Source organism: Leguminivora glycinivorella, chromosome 2 (assembly GCF_023078275.1).
Source record: "Leguminivora glycinivorella isolate SPB_JAAS2020 chromosome 2, LegGlyc_1.1, whole genome shotgun sequence".
Taxonomy (NCBI): domain Eukaryota; kingdom Metazoa; phylum Arthropoda; class Insecta; order Lepidoptera; family Tortricidae; genus Leguminivora; species Leguminivora glycinivorella.
The window spans coordinates 16,474,137-16,497,843 of record NC_062972.1 but is presented as its reverse complement, the minus strand read 5'-3'; the positions used below and the strand labels follow the sequence as shown (position 1 = coordinate 16,497,843).

At 36.7% G+C, this 23,707-nt stretch overlaps 2 protein-coding genes across 2 annotated transcripts in view; one reads left to right on the top strand and one right to left on the bottom strand.

The window, feature by feature from the left end:
• Positions 1–23,707, bottom strand: part of LOC125240834 (peripheral plasma membrane protein CASK) — a 252,926-nt gene that overhangs the window by 132,910 nt on the left and 96,309 nt on the right.
• Positions 3,840–8,375, top strand: LOC125240842. The gene is made up of 2 exons (XM_048148983.1): positions 3,840–4,771; positions 7,623–8,375. The coding sequence occupies exons 1-2, from the start codon at positions 3,979–3,981 to the stop codon at positions 7,634–7,636; spliced, it is 807 nt and encodes a 268-aa protein (XP_048004940.1). The 5' UTR covers positions 3,840–3,978; the 3' UTR covers positions 7,637–8,375.

Genomic DNA, 23,707 nt, shown 5'->3' with positions numbered 1-23,707 from the left:
GATGGGAATAACCTACCCAAAACAGAACCGCTCAAACGATCTTTTGTTAGAACCGGGGACTATAAACATTTCATTGAATCTGTGCAAATCTTGCGATCAATAAACCTTTCGCGTCTACGGAGGTGTCATTTGATAGACTAAGGCGTACGACATAAACTCATTTTTAAAATATTAAAAAAAAAGGTACACTGTCTAATGTCGGAACTACCTAGGTACTACATGCCGGATCTTTCGACACCAAAGATTTCCATAAACATACCTATGTATGTATACGAGTATGTTAAAGGAACTCTTCCTTTCCTTTTACATACCTTTTTCAGAACTTATCGTCAGGAGAACTATACAAGACCAACTTGGGACTTCGTCCTGTCATCTTTTAGGCCAAAGTTCTGGACGTCTTGAAAGCATAATTAAATACTTTTGACCAAAAATACAATTTTGAAAATCGATTCGCAAATAACAAAGTTCTAAGGTAAATGACAAGAATTTAAAAAATAGGTAGGTATGATTGAAATAATAACCTTTTCAATTTTTCGAGGTCAGTTATAAAGGGGAAAAAGTATAGAATCCGTCCATCAAACGTCGAATAATGGCTACGGTTAGTTTCCAGAGGCAAATTTTTAGGTGCCGTAGGTTTAGAAAGCGGAGTTTTAAAAAGATAGGATAGGCGTTTTTTAGATCGCAATACGGCTGTAGAAAATTATTTACAATCTTGAAGCCTTTTATCGTGGAACTGTATCGTTTCCAATACCTACTGTATTTGATTTTACGTCACATAATTAAAATCACGAACGTGATACGTAAATACATTTTAAAAATTGGTAGGTGAACACAAAAGCTAAAAATATGAGAATTGCTTCCAAATATCGGCAACATCATGTTCCACGTAACGTATTGATTATTTGAACGTACAGAAAATAAAAAATACCTATAATAAATATATCCCGAGCACGCACTTCCATCTCGCTCCCGCTACGCTCAGTGAGAGTGGCAGAAGTCTAACTTACAGGGCTAAATCGTACTAGCTCTCCTGTCGTTGACCAGTACTTAATATTTAGGTACATTATTTTTTCAAGTAGCAAAAGTGATATCTGAATTAATCGTTAATGAAAATAACATTCAGCCAATCACTGGTTTAAAACAAACATTTCAACTCGACCTAAAATAACGTCAACATACGAAACTAGCGCAGCCTTTTGATAATGCACGTGGCGCCCTACGAATTATTAATGCCTACGATGCACCGAACGGGGAACGACAAATGGGGCCTCAACATGAACACACATTAAGCTTGGGAGCGAGTTTTCAAACATTCGTCCTGGTCTTTTTAGTTGAATGTCTGACTTGTTATGAAGTGATGTTAGTTTGAAAATAATTGATGCGGCAACATCCGACCGAGTCCGAACATGGCACCGACTTTTTAACGCTCGAATTCCTCTTTTTTGTTCAATAATATATCCGCTACTATATTCCTATTTTGAATTAGCTGGAATTATTGTAAACAAAGGTGTGGCCGGTGCTATAAAAAATTTGCACCGTTTCCAAAAAAACGAAAATAAATTTCAACACAAAACGTTTTGGTTATACTTATTGAAATTAAAAAGACGTTTTTGTCGGATAGTGTGTTTATTGCACTGGTATCACTGTGGAAATGTACCTGGGCGACCAAGTAGCGGACTGCTAAACATTATTTTTCAGCAACTTTCCAAAACTAGGTGGTTAGCGAATTTTAATGGCTAATTAAAACCGTCTTCAAATACGATGGTGCATAAGGTGGTTATTATACATTTAACTAGTGGGTTTTGTAAGTATCTGATAATATGAGAGAACTTTGTCAATTTTGGACCGATTTTTATTTTGACTTGTCATCGTGTTCGAACGATTCACGGTTTTAAGTGTATAATAGAGTGATCGTTAAAAACTAGTTAAAAATTATTTGTTTTCTGTCGGCCCTTACTTTGAGAACCCCTGACTTAAGCTGCACGTGTTACTTTGACAGTGACAGCAGTTTGTTTACGTTTATTCCGTTCAATTCGTAATGGGATTATAATCATTCAATTGTCCCAGTTGGCTTTTCTGGCCGTATATTAAGAGCGCTATGACAAAAAAAGGCGATATATTGTAAAATGCACAATATTTATCGACAAAATTGTACACTTTACTCATACTAAAAGACAGTGAAAGTACTTGTTTCAGTTAGAACATCTTATTAACTGTCGGTTAATTAAAAAACATATGGAAAAAAAAGCTTTTTCAATTAGTAATGATTGTTTTCCTGTTGCTCGTTTAGGAAAAACCGCGTGAAGCACAGAATTCGGAGCTCTTATTATCTACAATTTGATAAGCTCAATCTCATAAATGAGGTAAATTTAAGTTCCAAATATCTTGTACTTAAGGCCCATTAAACAATATTTATCATTTAATCCTTTGAAATTGAGAAATTGAAAGTAAAACGAACTCAATTTTGTCTTGAAAATACATTGAAACAAGTGATCATTTCTCCGAAAATCTACATGTTATCGAAGTTATTTTAGTATATAAATAATCTGTACAATCTGCTTAAATTGCTGTTATCCATTTGTCGTTATAATATTATATAATGATTTTTTGCCAATTTTTTGAAAACTAGCCTTCCTGTCGCTATTTGACCGGCGACGGACGCCTGCGATTTCAGTGCCGCGCCGGAGCTCGTATAGGTGAGACGTATGTCACTTCGCTCTCCGAGTTTTGATCGCAAACGTCGAGAATATTTATCGTTGTGTGGGTCGGACGCCTTGTTTATACACGGGCTATCCTCGCATTGTGTGTGTGTAAACAGCGACCAACGAATTTGATCCTAGATCCGTAAATATTTGCTTTTGTAATATTTTGTTATGTTTGAATGTTAAAGTATTACAACGTTATGATGATAAATATGTAAAAATTACAATACGGTCAAGATGATAAGACACATCAAGATGGTACTCGGGATCTGATGATGGAGCCAGAAGGTGGTCACCAGTACCAGTGAACCATGTAAGTAACCGACTTCGTGTTTAGGCTCGTTGGGTTCGTCTCAACAAGACCTTTGACAAGAGGTGGTACTCAGGGTCTGATGATGGAGCCAGATGGTGGTCACCAGTACCAATGAACCATATAACTAAACCCAGAGATGGGGAAATCGTAATCGATTCCGGATTACACGATTACTTGATTTTACTTTGTAATCCACTACTGGGTGTCAGATTACTTGTAATGTAATCAAGTGAAACGGTAAATTACCATTACATGTAAAGGAATCACTAATCATCTATACAATAATTACTATTACCAATAATTCGGAATCATAGTCGATTCAAAATAACTGAAATTATTGACTTGATTACTTTCAGATTACAAATATGTAGTACCTCAGATTGCTGACTGTCACTTTGACACAAAAGTCATCATGGGTGTCGTAAAATAGGTTTTAGGGGTGCTGATTCCAAAATTAATGACCAATGTGGAATCTGACATTGCTGACTGTCACTTTGACACAAAAGTCGTCATGGGTGTCGTAAAATAGGTTTTAGGGGGTGCTGATTCCAAAATTAATGACCAATGTTCAATCTGACGTTGCTGACTGTCACTCTGACACAAAAGTCGTCATGGGTGTCGTAAAATAGGTTTTAGGGTGTGCTGATTCCAAAATTAATGACCAATTTGGAATCTGACATTGCTGACTGTCACTTTGACACAAAAGTCGTCATGGGTGTCGTAAAATAGGTTTTAGGGGGTGCTGATTCCAAAATTAATGACCAATGTGGAATCTGACATTGCTGACTGTCACTTTGACACAAAAGTCGTCATGGGTGTCTGTTAGGTTAGTTCGCATTGTCTCTTTCGCTCCTGTACAATTAGAGCTAGTCAGTGCATTAAATGGCTTCAACGCGAGCGCATGTGTTTCATTTCTAACAGTGGCGACGTCCGGATTTATTTTAAAGTGCTCACGCGATATTGATGAACATAATGAATTCGACGATCGGGAATTTACCTGTTTTTGAAGTCGGCAGCGACTGGAAGGTGTTTAAGGAAAGATTAAGCATCTGGCTCAGTGCGAACTCGATAATTAAAACAGAAACGGGGGGTGATCGTCGACGCGCCGTGTTGCTAAGTGCATTCGACGAGTCCGCGTATAAACTGGTGCGCGAACTAAATTCACCGAAGACGCTTGAAGAGCTGTCGTATGAAGAAATTGTGGCAGAGGTGGACAAACATTTACTGCCGAAAAAGTCGCTTTTTGCAGAAAGACATCATTTCCACAGGGCCAACCAAAAAGAGGACGAAGATTTAACACAGTGGGCTGCAAGAGTTCGTCAGTTAGCATCTGATTGCAAGTTTGGTTCGGTATTGGATGACATGCTGCGCGATCGGTTCGTATTAGGTATGCGGGCGGGGCCCGTGCGAGACCGGTTGTTCACAGAAGATGCCGATACCCTCACGCTAGCACGAGCGCTCGAAATCGCCGTGTCATTGCACAGCGCTAGGGCTGCCTCGCGCCAGTCGGCCGCCCCTAGCAACAGCAATCAGCAGACGGAGTCAGTCGAGGTTTTTAAAGTATCAAGAAGTTCGTCGTCTAAGAGTGGTGTGGAATGTGAAGTGTGCGGATACAGTAATCATACGGTCGATAAGTGTCGGTTCAAAGGTTACAAGTGCAAAAGCTGTGGCAATAAAGGTCACCTAAAACGTATGTGTAAGAGTAGAAAACGCGTAAATATGCTGCATTCTATCGACGAGAGTAACGATGATGATGGTAAGAATGAATCTGTTTATAATTCTGAGCCTATCTGTAACTTACGTTTACGTAGCCATCATGGTGAGGAGATGACCTTGTCCGTTGAGGTAGGTGGGCAAAATATTAAATTTTTGGTCGATTGTGGTTCAGGTGTTTCAACCCTTCCACTGCATGTGTATAACCAGTATTTTCGAAATGTCCCCTTAGATCCGCCTGATACAAGCCTAATATGCTATTCGGAAAATGTTCTAAATACGGTAGGACTTATGCGAACAACGGTAGTATTCGAAGGCGAAAGTAATCATATTAATTTATATGTTGTGAAGACGGGGGGCTCACCATTGCTTGGAAGAGATTTTTTTGCACTATTCAAGTTACAAATATCTAAGGTAAACACTTGCGAAACCTGCAATAGCCACTCGGAAATGGATTTTTATACGATAAAATATCCGAAACTTTTTAGTTCAGGGTTAGGCTGTTTAAATAAATTTAAAGTAAAGTTATCACTAAAGCCTGACAGTCAGCCAATTTTTTTCAGACCTCGTACCGTTCCGTTTGCGTTGAGGGAAAAAGTTGAAAAAGAGATTGACAGGTTAGTTGAGACGGGCGTTATACAACCGGTTGACCATTCTGAATATGCGACTCCCATAGTACCTATTTTGAAGCATTCCGGCGAAATTAGGCTATGCGCGGACTATTCCGTAACGCTGAATAAAGTCCTTCAAATAGAGAAATACCCGTTGCCAAAAACAGGGGAGCTTTTTGCTAAATTACATGGCGGACAACTGTTTTCTCAGTTAGATTTAAGTCAAGCGTATTTACAACTTAGTTTGGACGATGAGTCTCAGTTACTAACCACTATAAATACCCACAAAGGGTTGTTCAAATTTACCCGCCTCGTGTTCGGCTTGTCAAATGCCCCTGCGATATTCCAAAAAACTATGGAAAATATATTGCAAGGTATTGAAGGCGTATTGTGCTTATTAGATGACGTTTTGGTAACAGGGGAAACAAAAGAACAGCATTGCATGAGATTAGAACAGGTTTTTAGTCGGTTACAAGAGGCAGGGTTAGTACTAAACAGGGACAAATGTCATCTGTTTAAGGACTCTGTAACATATCTAGGGTTTGTTATCGACAAAAATGGCATTCATAAATGCCGTGATAAAGTACAGGCAATGGTTTCCACAAAAGCACCTAAAAACGTGAACGAACTAAGGTCATTTCTCGGCCTAGTAAATTATTATCGAGTGTTTGTACCTAACGCCGCATCGATATTAGGACCGCTAAACCGGTTATTGCAGAAAGGGGTAAAATGGGAGTGGACCACGGAACATGACAAGGTATTCTCTAAAATTAAGGAAGAACTCGTGTCTGAAAAGGTGTTAGCTCATTTTAACCCTAATGCAAAATTGGTTCTTAGTATTGACGCGTCCCCTTGGGGGTTAGGTGCTGTACTAGGTCAAATAGAGGGGGAGTAGAACGGCCGATTGCTTATGCTTCGAGATCTTTAACTAGCGCGGAACGTAATTATAGTCAGATGGAAAAGGAGGCTACGGCTATAATTTTTGGCATAAGACGTTTCCACCAATATTTGTATGGGTTGGAAGTGCCTTTTATCCTCCGTACTGATCATAAACCCTTAATGTACATTTTCCATCCACATAAAGGGGTGCCAGAAGTTTCCGCGAATCGACTACAGCGTTACGCCTTATTCTTAAACAGCTATAATTATGAGATAGAATATGTGGCAAGTGCAAATAATTGTGCTGATTTTTTGAGCCGCGCATCAGCTGTTAATAAGGCGCACGCTGATAAGGAGATTACGTCATCGGGCATTCGACCGCCGCAGGCGGCCAGATCGCACGCGCCACCCCCGCTAGATCGAGCAACGTATGTAAATTTTGTTACGGACGGTGACCTACCCGTTACCATAAGTGATTTGGTAACAGCGACCCGAAACGATAAATGTTTAAGTATCGTAAAAAAATATATAAATTCAGGCTGGCCTAAAAAAGTAAATAATACGGAATTACGGCCATTTTTTAATTGTAGATTTGATCTCGTTGTGGAAAAAGACGTTATTATGCGAGGCCACAAAATCATTATACCTAAATTGTTGCAACCACGGGTACTAGATGAGCTACATAGAAGTCATTTAGGTATAAATAAAACAAAGTCAGAGGCTCGATCGCGATTTTGGTGGCCAAACATAGATCGCGATATTGAATCTAAAATAGGCAATTGCAGGGTTTGCATTCAAAGTAAACCGACTCCGCCGCGTGCTCCGCTAACTGTATGGAAATATCCGACGGAGGCATGGTACAGAGTCCATTTAGATTTTTTTGGACCCATACATAATACTATGTTTTTTATATTAGTAGACGCATTTTCTAAGTGGGTTGAATGTTTCCCATTAACTAGCAACTATTCAAGTGCTACGGTGATAATGAAACTTGAAGAAGTTATGTCTCGTTTTGGTATAATGCACACTCTAGTGACAGATAATGGTACATCTTTCACATCTAAAGCGTTCAAAGATTTTTGTATATTGAACGGCATAAATCACATAACTTCTCCAACTTATTCACCGTCAAGTAACGGTCAAGTCGAAATATATTGTAAACTGTTGAAGAAACACATTAAGGGGTTGCTTATGGAGGGAAAAACAATGAAGGAAATTACTGGTCAGCGATTACAGGAATTTTTGTTTCGATACCGAAATAGCAAACACACAACAACGGACAAGTCACCTGCCGAACTAATGATCGGCCGCCCGTTACGTAACCGGTTCGATTTATTAATTGTAAACAACGATGCATCATCCTCACTCTCGACGGATTTACAAAATAATGTGAAATGTAAACAGTATTTGCAGGCTAAATATTATAAGGGACACCGAAATGTAGATTTTGAGATAAATGAACATGTACTTACAAAAACAGTTAATAATAATAAGTGGTTAAAAGGTATTGTTAAAAATAAATTAGGCAGAAGTTTATACGAAATATACTTACCGGAAATCGACCAACGTATAAAAAAACATAAGAACCAAATATATAAATACAAAGGTTACACCACCGAAACATCGAACAATCGACAGAACGAATATACAGAGGACAGAGATTCCAATTGGGCGATGTTGCCTTTTCCTTCGGAACAGGAATTAGGAGGGGAGGAGGAAGAGGAGTGGGTGGAAGCCGACTCAGATCCAGCAGAAGAGACCGCGGCCGGCCAAGGGGGCCAACATGAGCCAACGACTTCGCGAATGCTTCGCGGTTCAGACGCGGGCCACGGACACGCATCGTCGTCGTTGGCCACGTCTGACGCTCCGTCGGCGCCACCATCACCAGCTGTCCCTATCGGGCCGGCACAACCGCCCACAGCGAACGTTCCACGAGCGCAACAAGCGTCGACGTCTACGCGGCCGCCAGAGGGCGCTGTCGCCGCGGCGCCAGCGGGCAGTGAGAGCGTTCGGAACGCTCGACTTAGGAATATACCTAGAATTAACTATAAGTAGTATTAAGGATTTATGGTGGAGGGATGTTAGGTTAGTTCGCATTGTCTCTTTCGCTCCTGTACAATTAGAGCTAGTCAGTGCATTAAATGGCTTCAACGCGAGCGCATGTGTTTCATTTCTAACAGTATGACCAATGTGGAATCTGACATTGCTGACTGTCACTTTGACACAAAAGTTGTCATGGGTGTCGTAAAATAGGTTTTCATGGGTACTGATCTCAATATTAATGATCAATTTGGAATCTGATATTGCTGACTGTCACTTTGACATAAAAGTCGTTATGGGTGTTGTCAAATAGGTTTCCAGGGGTACTGTGCAATGTCAGGTTCCAAATCGGTCATGACTTTTTAAATCATTTCATTAATTTTGGAATCAGTACCCCTAAAACTATTTGACTACACCCATGATTCCTTTTGTGTCAAAATGACAATTAGCACTGTGAGATTCCAAAATAGTTATTAATTTTGGAATCAGCACCCCGGAAACCTTTTTGACGACACCTATGACGACTTTTGTGTCAAAGTGACAGTCAGCAATGTCAAGATTCCAAATCGGTCATTAATTTTCAAATCAGCACCTCCGAAACCTATTTGACGACACCCATGACGACTTTTGTGTCAAAGTGACAGTCAGCAATGTTAGATTCCACATTGGTCATTATTTTTGGAATCAGCACTCCCTAAAACCTATTTTACGACACCCATGATGACTTTTGTGTCAAAGTGGCAGTCGGCAATGTTAGATTCCATATTGGTCATTAATTTTGGAATCAGCACCCCCTAAAACCAATTTTACGACACCCATGACGACTTTTGTGTCAAAGTGACAGTCAGCAATGTCAGATTCCAAATTGTTCATTAATTTTGGAATCAGCACCCCCGCAAACCTATTTGACGACACCCATGACGACTTTTGTGTCAAAGTGACAGTCAGCAATGTCAGATTCCAAATCGGTCATTAATTTTTAAATCAGCACACCCGAAAACCTATACTCGTGGTATATGCACTTGAAATGTGAAAGTGAAAATGCTAGAATGACATGTAAACCAAAAACAATTTGAGTGACATAAAGAAGTAAAGTAATAAGCCTGGAATCGAAGTAAAGTGGAATTCAGATTACTTAAGTACTTGATTACCGAGGAATCCATATTACAGGAATCTATATTGTACCGATTCCAAAGGAATGGATTACAGAGGTAATCATAATACAGCATTACAGTAATTTTCATATAACAAAAGCAAATATTTGGGATGGGATCTACTTTTATAATTAATTTTTTAAATAAATTTTAACATAATTGATATTATTTTGCGCTACATTCTAGTATTTTCGTACAAAATAATGTTTATTAGAAATCAAAAGTTTATATCGAGATAGTAGATTGTGGTTGTTATCAAAATTCAATAGAAAGGATCAAGATTGTTTTGTCCATTATTGTAGTGCGAGCGAGTGATAAGACGTGCTAGAAAGGGTCGGCATATTGGGCTCGCGCGGCGGATAAAATACCTAATTTCGCCCGACGCCGAAATGTTATAACGCTCTTAAGACCCACTGAGGATAATGTGAAATTAGTGACATAAGAGAACATTGTTTTACTACTAAAACTACACCGAATTAGAACTGTATGGGTTATTCAATAGTCACAGTTGATTTTATCAGGCCGTATATTAAGACCCGCGGATAATGTCAAAGTAGTGATATACGATGGAATATCTTTTTGCTGAATTTGAACTGCAAGTCTAACGGGTATTATAAGAAAACTAAATTGCAATATTATGAAACTGTTATCAAGCAGCACGTTAGATCATTATTTTGTGAAAAAAAATGTAGCAATACACATTTAGATATTCATCGGATCGGATTACTTTAAATGCAGTACAGTTCGATTACGGATTATGGCACAATAGGATTAAGTATACCACATGAATCGCTTACTAATTTAAAGTTACCATAATACTTGTTCCTACTAAAATACGGTTTCGAATACAAGGTGAAATAGGCTAGGTACTAGACTCATATCAAAATTGGTCAATAAATGATTGTTTTCTATAGAATTTGACTTAAGAAACCAATATTTATAGGTTTGAGGTATTAAAAGTGCAAGATGACTATTGACTACGTATTTTTGACCAAATATTATTGTGATTTTTTTAAATTTTGGACATCGAAAACGCTGTCCGCGATGTAGTGACGTCATAGAACTCATAGGATTCCAACCTAAGTCTATGTCGAATCATAAATGACATTTGTGCCTTATATTTAAATGTCAGAAAATGTTTTTTTTTTTTCAGAATGACGACAAACACAGATAATCTATAGCAGCAATTCCCGTCAACTTTGTACAAAAATTAAGGGAAAAGTTAAATTTGTTTTTATTAATTCCTATTTTGTTACCAAGTTTTTGTTGATTAATTGAGATTTTATTAAGTTTTATTCCGTCATTAAGGTTCTCTAGTATCTATATTTTCTTAATTATAACAATTATCCTGTATATATCTTACGAAAGTCGAATTATATTACTAAATGTTGGTAACAAAATAGGATCAATTAAAATTTGCTGACGTGGCATTGTACAAAGTTGACGGGAATTGCTGATAGACTAACATGACTGATGTTGTTTTTGCCTGATTAAATAAAAGTAAGTATTAAAATATTTTTCAGCAATTCCCGTCAACTTTGTACAAAAATTAAGGGAAAAGTTAAATTTGTTTTTATTAATTCCTATTTTGTTACCAAGTTTTTGTTGATTAATTGAGATTTTATTAAGTTTTATTCCGTCATTAAGGTTCTCTAGTATCTATATTTTCTTAATTATAACAATTATCCTGTATATATCTTACGAAAGTCGAATTATATTACTAAATGTTGGTAACAAAATAGGATCAATTAAAATTTGCTGACGTGGCATTGTACAAAGTTGACGGGAATTGCTGTTTTGCGGTTTTCAAGACATAATAAAATATGGAAATATTTTTTTTTCGGAACATTGAACAGTGATTTATTAATAGATATAATATAAGAGAGACTTTAAAAAAGGAGCAAGAAGCCTATTCGTACAGAAGGACATACATATTACATTAGGAATATTGAGAATTTGTAGGAGATCAATATCTCAGTTGTGTATTCCCAATATTTAATTGTTTTATTAGTTTTTTTTAGGGATGTACTTAATTTGTACTTCAGGATTTTATTCCAAAATTTACCCCAGAAATCGTTTAGATTATTATTTTAATAAATATTTTTTCTGTAAACTAAGCGCACAAAAAGAAATAATTATGCTTCAGTTACCTATATTTTAATGTCAATATTATTCGGACTTCCTAAACTGATGAAGTGATGAACAAAGGAGAGCATGTCAGTCAACTGTAAAGTTAAAAATAAGACATATTTTATTAAAACCCTGAACAAAAATTGCACATCATCTAACCCTAGGTATTAATATGACAACCTTTATCGTTTAAAAGGTTACTTGTAGTTCACGTATAAGGCGAACGGACGTTAAAAACATAATAGGAGACCCAGGACTATTTAGTATTTACTGTATACATACAGTACTACGGTACGTACGTAGACACCCATTTACAATTTGCTGTTTAGCAATTCAATTGATTTTTCAAAAAACTATTTATTTAATGGTAAATCCGTACAACCTGAAAGGGTTATGCCACTGTAAGTTTACTTTTTTGTAATTTTCGTTTTTTTGCGGAATCGTATATAACTTTTGGTGCTCAATCGATCCATGAAACTATATTATTGTTTTGTTTTTGATAATTTAATCTGATAAAATAGCAATTTTGTTCTAGTTTATATTGCTCTAATTCCTCAAATATGAAATAAGTTGTCAAACTGTCACTAAAACGTCATCTGTATAGTTTTCGTTCTTTTTAAAACCCTGCCAGATCGATTTGACACAAAAATGGCTCTCCGGTAAAATTATTTAAAAAGGAACTTAGTGTTATGCCTCTAAGGACGGAAATTATACACATTCATTACATGTACAGTCAAGGTAGGTATTAAATAAAGACGCGGCAAAGTGCCAACATAACTATCCACAATCATAACGTAGGTATAAGCAATAAAGTCATGTATACATATTCCTTTGTCGGCATTTATGGCCCAAAAGGCTAACCATATCTTATGGTTATGCTTAAAATAGATCGCTGATGTACCTATTCCACAGATCAATACAACAAGATGGCCCTTACAGGGCGACTCGCGGTCACCAAGCATACGACAAATCAGGTTTATAAAAGTTTGAACGCGTGCGACACCGATCAGTAGCGCCCAAGTATACGACCCGCTAACAGTGTCCGTGTCCGCTCGGGAAAAAATCTTAAATAATCAATTTTGGTTGCAAACAATGGTCTCTTACAGCATAAAGTGGTGTGGCAAGTCTTCTAACACTTCTACATGTAAAAAAGATGGAACAACATTCCACAGTTAAGTCAAATTAATTATTTTGTTGAATATTGTTTATTGTCCGCGGAGTTCATTTATACTGGTCAATATGGTTGTGCTGAGCGGCGCCGAGGCGCGTCCATCCCTCTTTACCGAGTTAACAATGTGATATGCTATCCCTTTCACGTAAACGACTAGGCATGGGGCCATGTTAGTTTATGTCTGTTGCGGGAACTTCGTACTGCCGTTCGTACCATGTGCTACCATTTTATGAAATATAAAAGAAAGCAGATTTGTAATAGTGAATAATTATCTAAAATCTGTAGAGTCTGTAGTGGTATTTAGTTCATTGATTAGTTTAGAATATTTAGTTGGTTATTTAACTTAGTAAACGTAAGTAAAAATGCACAGTTTAGTTATTAGTTACTAGAATGATTTTTATTGAGATGCTATCACAATTATCATCCTCCTTGCGTTATCCCGGCATCGGCATTCGCCACGGCTCATGGGAGCCTGGTATCCGCTTTGGAAACTACTACCAAGATTTGGCGTAGGCACTAGTTTTATGAAAGCGACTGCCATCTGACCTTCCAACCCGAAGGGTAACTAGGCCTTATTATAATTTAATTATAATATTATAATTTGTTGCAAAACAAATTCACCACAGTACTGGTACCGGTACCATTGTCTATAATAGACATGTCCCATTCCCATCCCTACTGCTAATCATAAAGGCGCGCCATTATTTGAAACGACCAATGGCAGCACCGTGCGCGCCCGCCTCACCCCGCAAGGATTGGTGATTTGCGTCTCGAACAATATCGCTTGCATTTGGCTTCTAGTGGGGTGTTCTGTGACCTATTCGTAAAAACCATTTTATATGTAAATCCATACATCACCATAATTTATTCTCTTCTGTAAGAAATTATACGCGCCATTACCTGAAACAAAACGATACATTTACGTTCATTGAAATGCGAAATTGTTACAATATAAAAGAAAGGCAATTTTACACAGATTCATTAAAAAAAGGATATAAATAGCTGCTTGAGATCTCTATAAAGTACATAACTTAGAGCAAACATTTACTTGTGTATAAATGGACTTAAATAAAATAGAAGGTAATAATAATATTGACGGACATTTTCATTGGGAAATAAAATTATTTCATACGTTTGCATGTACGATCGAGTTAATACATTTTTATCCATTTTTTTACCTTTAAGTACCTATAAGCATATGTTTTTAGTACTTCATGTAAACAAATGTAAGATTATATAATTCCATATTTTTGAACTCGACTGTACAGGCAAAACAACATGTTTGTGAACTCAACTATAGACATCAAATACATAATCTTGTTTGACGTGATAAAATAGTACATTACGATACAAGTGCGAAAAAAAGGAAGTTCGAAACGAGTGGCAATAAATTAAAACACGACCGAAGGAAGTGTTTTAAATCGACACGAGTTACGAATTTCCTTTTCGCACGTCTATCGTATGACGTTTTTCAGTACAGATGGCCCTCCGAAATTTCGACCACTTTTCGCACTAGTGCGTAAAAAAAACACCATCTGTACTGAAATAGTACATTACGATACAAGTGCGTAAAAAAGGAAGTTCGAAACGAGTGGCGATAAATTAAAACACGACCGAAGGGAGTGTTTTAAATCGACACGAGTTTTTCGCACGTGTATCGTACGACGTTTTTCAGTACAGATGAGCCTCCGAAGTTTCGACCTGGCATATAATGAACCACTTCTCGCACTAGTGCATAAAAAAAACACCATCTGTACTGAAAAACGTCGTACGATACACGTGCGAAAAGGAAATTCCTAACTCGTGTCGATTTAAAACACTCCCTTCGGTCGTGTTTTAATTTAACGCCACTCGTTTCGAATTTCCTTTTTTACGCACCTGTATCGTAATGTACTATTTCAGTACAGATGGTGTTTTTTTACGCACTAGTGTGAGAAGTGGTTCATTATATGCCAGGTCGAAACTTCGGAGGCTTATCTGTACTGAAAAACGTCGTACGATACACGTGCGAAAAGGAAATTCGTACGAACTTCCTTTTTTACGCACTTGTATCGTAATGAACTATTTCACCACACCAACTGGCAAGGGAATAGAATAGAATGCATTTATTCGTTAACACACACAAAATAAACGTTACAAATAAGAAGACATGAACAAGAAGGTGCTACGAAATGGGCTCTCTGATTCTTCAAAAACTGATGAGAAAGTTGCATTTTGTTATAAACGATAACAAATAATTTAATTCACATTGATGACGCAAGTGACAAAAACACGATTAGTGTATCTTGATCTACATCAGATTATTCATATTAAATCCATTGTTTTTGACAACAAACACTTTTTGAACGAAAACAAACACGAAAATACTGCATATAAATTAAATGCAACGTTTTGGACGCATATAAATCATATAATTGAACTAAAATTGTACTTATTTATCATTTAAATATTTCGATCTGTTGTACTCTCCGTTGCTAGGCAACGGTGGGTGCCTCGCGTACGCACGCGGTCAAGCGCGAGTAGAGAGCATATTGTCAGATTGTAAAAACGGAAACACGTGTTTTGTCCTTTAATACCAGCGGGTAAAAACGCATTTTATCCACTAGTGGGTAAAGTAATTTGACCGTGAATAAAGTCAAATTAACTGCTTTAAAATTGACAAAAGTAGTTGAATCTAGTAATTAAGATTATTTACCACCAGTGGAACTACTGGAAGCAGTGATAAACGCATTTTCTTGCGTTGTAGTTTCCTCGCTATAGTGAGGGGAAAAGTTTTGTGTTACACTCGGGTGCAAATGTATTTTACTTCTCGTGTGTTAAAAAACTCGCAAGTTCAGGATTCTATTCTCGAACCACTCGCTTCGCTCGTGGTTCAACTATAGAATCCTTTCACTTGCTCGTTTTTCAATTCCACACTCGGCGTTAAAATACAACTTTGCCCCCTTGTATAACAATAACTATTATAGCTTAATAGTAAAATGTTGGTTGTGCAATAAAAATCCTTGGCAGATTGAAACATCCTTTGCCTGAAGTATTGTACGGATTGTATTAATTTTTAAAACTAAATCTATTATTCCCTTGGGAATAAAATAGTACATTATGCTTCAGTACACGTAGACGCAATGATACCTTTAAACAGCAAATGTGATTAAAAATTTTTTTCCAGGTAAGTGCGCGAAAATTTCGTACAGAACATAATAAATTATGGTCATGTATGGATTTCCAAAATAGGTTGTTAGAATAGGTACTATGTAGGTATTAGTGACTAAGCATTTATTTTATTGTTTAAAACTGAATGAACGTAAACGAACGAACGTAAATCAGCAGTATGCATAAAGACTTTTCCGCAAAAGGCGAATAATAATATTTATAACGTAATATTAGTAGAATAGTAATATATAAATATAGTGAACGTGCAAAACCCTTTCATCAATTTGCACATATTTGCATACTGCCGTGTCAGATCCCAGGAGAGATATTTGTGATCATTCAAGCAACCTTATTTTCTACCCTCAACTCAACAATTTACACAAATAAGGGGTTTTGTATTTTGTTTACCGAGGGATCGCTAAACTCGAAGTTATTTCTTGCTTTACTCGCAGGTACTATTTCACAAACCAACAAAAGTAAGCTAAACATACTGAGGTAACTTCACGAAAGGGTATAGCAGGATAAGCTAAGAAAAATTGCCCCCAGCGGTTTTGGGTCGAAACTATAATCAAATGATGCTTTTTGAAGAGGTAATACCCTGCACAAAGTTTCATCCCCCTGTTACCCCCTGGGGTTGAAAAATACCCGATTAAGATAGATAGATAGATAGATAAATGATTTATTGTCACAACATGGTCGTTACAATCTGTACCTTATGAAATATCTTAAAGTTATAACCTATACAATACAAGGAAATTTTACTTACAATCTAGGTATACGTGACAAGTGGACAGTCTCAGCTATGTGCTGGAGCCTCACCTTCCGGCGTGGTTTCAGCGCTGATTTTCAGCCTGCCCGGTTTGAGGCGGTGACACAAGACGACTACGAAGTACTTACATAAAATAAAAAAAAACAAGAATGCAAAATTTAAGTTTTCAATTACATACTAATTACTTACAAATCCTTAAAAAAAGATATTTTTAACAAGAAATTAAATAAATACTTAGATACACTGAATATGGAATTATATTGGTAGGTAGTATTTTTGTGCGTGTGTGTGTGTGTCTCTCTCTGTGTGTGTGTGTCTCTCTCTGTGTGTGTGTGTTTGTGTGTTTGTGTGTGTCTGTCTGTGGCATTGTAGCTCCCGAACGGATGGACCGATTTAAATTTAGTTTTTTTTGTTTGAAAGCTGAGTTAGTTGAGTGTTCGGGGTTTTTTTTTTCAAAGTTTTAATTTTGTGGTTAGGTTTTCACATATAACTTGCACATTATACACAATCACCTGTCGTTACTTCTATCAAATTGATCCTGTTTATGTTCCAGTACATTTGTAAAAAATGTGAGGTGTTAAATGAGTTTTGTGCAGTGTATTAGCAATGATATAATAATAATAATGGGTTAATATACGTTATACGGCCTTGTGGACCGCGAAGTACCGTACTACAAGTACTTACCTGCGCCAGTTCTCGAAAATGGTCGTGCCACGCTCTATTGGGATCGATCTATTATCACTGACAGGACTATTGTAGCCAATAAGCCTGACATTGTGATAATAGATCGACTGCAACGCCGGGCAGTGCTCGTTGACATCACCATCCCCCATGATGAGAATCTCGTGAAAGCCGAGAAGGACAAGTCCAGTAAGTACCTAGACTTGGCTCACGAGATAACCGCCATGTGGGATGTTGAATCAACGATCATTGTTCCGATAGTCGTTTCAGCGAACGGTCTCATAGCGAAGAGTCTCGACCAACATCTTAAGAGACTCTCGCTAGGTGGCTGGATCAAGGGCCAGATACAGAAGGCGGTGATCTTGGACACAGCGCGGATAGTCCGACGGTTCCTCTCTCTGCGGCCCTAACCACCGGCAGCTTGGGCCCTGCCCCGCTGCTGGCGGCACCCTAGGTTAGGTTTTTTATAATTTTGTTTTTGTATTTTACTTTTATATTCATATTATAAAAAGCTTAACCTAAGAAGCAAAATAAATAAAGGAATAATAATGGGTTAATACGGGTATGCGATGCGATGTAAATATTAAGTAAGGGGATTGGATCGGTCACCTTTATTTTTCTCGGTCGATCCGCCCGCCCTTTCACGCTTACTGAGCAACCTTCGTCTGTTGTAGATACCATCGGACTTGACAGAGTGAGCAGGCGATAAGTAGTAAGAATGTGAAAAAGATTGATATACGCATAATCTGAGAGTCAATCAATAACTGTCCAAAATCTGTTACTCCGACTTTTCTAGCTGTGAAAATTTCCGTATTGACACAGCCCAGAAAAAAAAATAGAGAGTACCTCCGCGCGGAAGAAGTGAAACTTCGAAATGTAGAAATGATGAAAATAACCTTAAAAACCATTCAGTCAAGTGATTTGACGTTTTTGCGTTTAGTTACTTCCATATTTTTACTGTTTAAATATTTTACATTGCTACTTGCTCAAATTATTGAACAAACTTAAACTCATGAAATACGGACAAGTTCTTGAGTTTCACTTCAAAAATTGGCATATTTTTGGCATATTCCTGGCTCAGTAGCATTTTTTCCAAATTAGAGTTGGCAACATTGCGCGTTGAACGTTTAACGCTGTCAGTTGGAATTCGCATTAGATTTAGATTTCTTTATTTCATGATAAAGATTACACTATAAATTTGTTACATGCCAAAGTTATGTTTATCTTCTCATCATGATCGTCAAAAATTACACTCACTCACTTCAAAATATACCTGCATACAAAATCTTGCGAATACCGGCTAGTTTTTTGTTTGGTGATTTTCGTACAAACCAAAAAATCCAGCAGCTGAATAAGTAAACCATCGTATTGTGGTGTCTGACGCGTCGTGGCCACACGTTAATGAGCAGCGAAGTGGGTCACACGGCGTCGGCGTAGAGCAGATGCTAGAGTACGCGGTCAAAATCTAGGGTACATGCGTCGTAAATTCAGCTGTACAAAATATCATTTGACATTTATCACAGTTCATCAAGTATGTAAATCTGTAGTCATTTTAGTATTAATGGAGGTAACATGCTGTGAAATGTTTAAATAAGGATAAAATATGTTATAGATTTACTAAACCTTTTTTTTTAGAATGTCGTAAGAGGACCTAACTCTTTATACATTATTTAAATATCAACACTAAACTTCTTTGAACTAAAAAAATACTCATATGTTGGTCATATCAGCGTTTAAGCTCGTACTTTTCGTGTCTCGCGAGGAATTAATTTTAATTACAGGTCTGTAAATCTCGGCTCGAAATATTACATTCTGTCGCCTCAGCTCAGTCGTACTTCAGTGTCTCTTAGGACAGTTGACGTTGCTTTCAATTCTGTTACCTGCAAACGCTATTTACCTTTTTAGGGTTCCGTACCAAAAAGGTACAACAGGAACCCTTATGGTGCGACTCTGTCCGTCTGTCTGTCCGTCTGTCACATTCCTAAATATCTCGAGAACTACTAGTGCTATCAACTTGAAATTTGGAATAGTTGTGAACATTGTGAACCTCTACAAATAGAAGGTATAATTTTTTTAATTTATTAATTTTAATTGTAGAAAATGGCCAAAATGAAAGGGGGGCAAACTGCTACGCAACGGATTTTGATGCGGTTTTTAATAGATAGAGTGATTCTAGAGGAAGGTTTACATGTAGGTATAGTACCCGTGCGAAGCCGGGGCGGGTCGCTAGTATGATATATATTCAAAGTTAAAATCGTAAATATTTCCCGAAAGTTTTCGAATACCTTCAGGCCACAAATTCATATTGGGAGGGCTGGGTCAACTACTTTCATTTTTTTACAAAAACAACGTTATTTCTTAGTACTTAAAGTTCAATTTCAAATGCAAGCAATTGGCGGTTATGACATTAATGAATGTGATCATCGCGAAAGCCATAAAATTTTATTACCGCAGATCGCAGGTGTGCATATTTTTAAAAAAATCTACGTCTTATTGCAACCAACTTAAGTTTAATTTCGTTTGCGCTGCAACAATCTAAACGCCATTTTTACATTGGGAACGAGGATGGACAGAGGCATCATGGGAGTCGCGCTATGAGATGAAAGGCGAGAATGAGGAAATTTGCGGTATTTTTGCGAAAAACTGTTTTAAAAAATCCTATTAGATAGAAAATTTCTTAAGGAACAAAACGTTTGGTATAACATTTTTCGAGATGTTGCGTATTTTAAGCGAAAAAAATGAGTTTTTACTGTACGATATTTTTATTGATATTATCTCAAACAAAAAAATATATAAGGTACGGCGGGACAATTAGGACTGGGGGACAATTGCAACTGAACTGATTAATATCTCCACGTTTTGCAATGTTTGCATTATTAAATAGAGTCAACTGAGGTATATATATATATATATGTATATATATATATATATAATATATATATATATATATGTGTGTGTGTGTGTAGGTATGTATATATATAACATATGTGTGTGTGTGTGTGTGTGCGTGTAGTGAGTGTATGTGTAGCGATTATGTGAAGGTAAACAGTTGAGGGATTGTATGTGGTGTGTGTGAGGGTGCACTTGGAGAATATGAATTAAGTAGCTATTAAAACAAAGAAGAATTGAACGATGACATTAATTTATTATTCTACGTATAATTTCTTTCAAAGCTTTGTTTGGGTAAATCTTCTCTCCGCTCCTCAGCTATAATCTTGCGCCATTTTTCCCTTTCAACGTCTTGTTTTGGGAATCTGGAATAAAAAGCTTTTTTATTACTTAAAAACGAATTTGCTATTCCCGGGTTGTTTCTTTTTATAATTAAAGTAATTTATAAGATATGTATTAATATTATTGAATTGAAATCATTTATTTCAGACTTATTAGTCCATAATAATAAATAAATACATACATTATTAATATGAAATAGGCTTCTTTTACAAAAAATATAAATTAGCGACTCCATCATTCCATTTTTAACTATGTTCCACTTCATCCATCTTTTGTCGCCGTCCGCTCATTACTAGTATAGCGCGAGAGAAAGAGACAAACTGCGTAAGACCAAATCAAGGAATTTACTTTAATTATTCTAGAAAATAAATGTTTTTTGTAAGTTAGGAAGCCATTTTGACCACAAATGCATAACATTATAAAATTATTAACAATTACTTACCGGAAATACGATACGTCATCCTTTTTCAACGTATATAAGGTGTTATTTTTGCACTTTTTTACGGAGCACTTAGGCATGTTGCCGACACGGCGGATGAAGCGCTACTGACCGCCCAATTGTGCTTAGAACATTTTCAAGCACAATTTGCTGCGGACACATTCTAAGCCGTGATGGTGCATCTAGGTAGTTTAGATCGATGGCTGGGTCACAGCTTATTACATGGCTAAATTTGGTTGGTTAGTCGTTCGTAAACACGGACCTGTAATTTGGAGAGGGGTTTAAGCAAAAAGAGAATCCAGGTCAAGGTTAAAAAGGTAAATTTACGATTCGAAATTTAAAATTATCATCGTATATAATGAGACCAAATATTATTGGCTCTGGGCTCTTGCTCTACACCGTGTTTCACTTAACACTAAAAACCTGAAAACTGTTTGTTCAGAATCGAGAGTAGAATCGATTGAGCTATATCTTGATGGGGGTAATATTTTTTGTTTTAATTTGTATTATTAGTTATTGTTTACGTGCCCATTCTACAAATTCGTAATACAACATTGTGCATATCATATTGTTAGAGGTTGTATACCTTTTCAGTATTTAAGGATATTAATACTGGCTGGTTACTTGGACGATTATTTTTTCCGCTACGAGATAGACGTTGTGCGTCAGTTTAATTTTAAAGTTGATCATAAGTCATAACAAATTGAACTCGTACCTAATTACAACCTTGTCATTTTGAATGTTAGGTTTAAATTTGCTTACTGCGTCACCTGTCTAATTTAAAGTTTACTGTGACACAGGTTAAAGTGCTTTACAGTGACATAGCTGTCTATTGGTAAACCTTATGTCGTTGCAGTAACATACACAAATAAACAGTTTGAAGGTTTATGATGGTAGCTAGCAATTATTTTATTGAGTGTAGAGTTAAAATCCGAGTAGAGCTGCACAGAAAATTAAAAATTCAATTTAAAAAAATAATAATCATCAGATTAAAAAATGAACATTGTAGAGACGTTTAAAAAAATAAAAATCAGTTGGGGTGTCTGAGGTTTTGAGTGATACCGGAAACACGGTGTATAGACTAGGTACCTAAAGTAATGAGTTGGAAAATACAAATTGAATATTAAAAAGTTCTACGGAAGAAAACAAGAATGTGATTACTGTAGCCAAATTAAAACCGAAATAAATTACACATATGAAAGAAAAAGTGACCAAGTCCTCTGGTGCCTGAGGCTGGAATCGAACCAGCGTATACTTTCCAATCGCTACTTTAAGACAGCACAAGTTGAAATATTTTCAATAGATTATAATTTAACTTGTGTTCATTAGAACTGTAGCCAATTAATACATAAACCTCTGGGGAGCTTGCAGCTGTTTATCGCCATGGTTGCTGGAATGATATCTCTCTAAAACAAGTTTTAACGATAAAGCTTTAACACTGAAGTGATTAGATAAATGGAAACGGCCGTACCAAATGCAATAATTGGTTAAAATCCAACGTAACAGATATCCATTTCACCCTTTCATCCATAGACCAGGAAAAATAGCTTGACCTGGACATAATTCGATAACCGTAATTTTCTTTTTCTGTCGTATAAAGTATCATTAGTGATAGTTAAAATACAAATTATTAATCAAATTAGGGTTCTGATTCAATTAAAAAAAAAATAAAAACGAACTTTGAATATTTTTTGATTTTATAACTAAAGTATTAAATGTAATCCGGAAAAAGTGCTTGTATTATGTTGTGACACCTGCATTTCATATAAAAACATCTAATTTTTATAAATAATTCATACAGAACTATCATTTATAAAGAAGGTTTAGTAAGTTACACATTTTCAGGCGTATTTCACTAGAAAATATTGTTAACCGTAATCCTGCAATTTATTATGAATATAATATTACGTGTGTTGATAAATTATTAAAACTTATACCAATGCTTTTGGCGCTTGTTCAAAATCTTAAATATTGATAATTTTAGGAAAGGAAAAATACCTAACTAAATTGAAAGATGGTAAATTTTGCCGTTAATATATTCTTAGTACTATACGAAATCAATTAAACAACAAATATGTAAGATTCATTACTTAATTGATATTTTTCTTACTTGCGCTTTAATATGAACGTTATTACCTGCAGAATAAGGTCGTGCACAGAGTAGGTATAGCTAGTATAGTAGTAGCGGGAACGGGCGGCGAGTCGTCAACACGTGTTTCGCTCGGCGATATCAAGGGCGCCGCGTTTTCAAAACGCTTCGATAACAAATATTTCACCGTCCAGTATAAGAGAGCTCCCTTATTACAAGTGACAAAAGTCATACAAATCAATTAGTCCGATAGGTCACGTTAAACTGGTCAAGTCGTTAGCTCAATAATAGTACCTATCGAGCTTGACGAGATGCTTGGATCACAACAACGTAATATGTATGAAAGCTTGCGGCGCTTAAGACTGTATTCTTTCGAGTCGTGTGTAACGTATTTTGGCGAGGCAAATTTGAAGCACAGTGCGTGTCTGTCTCACTCACTCTTACGGTAAACCTAATGAACTGTTTCACTTTCAGAGGATTTTTAAAGTAATTTGGGTAATGTGACATTGTCGCGGTGAGGTCTTTCCGGTACAAATTTATCGGTGGATCTTTTCGGATTTGTGGATGATGAGCCGATGCGATGTCGCTTCATTTTGAAGTGTCAACTCTCGCGAGGGAGTTCTTAGAGGACCGCG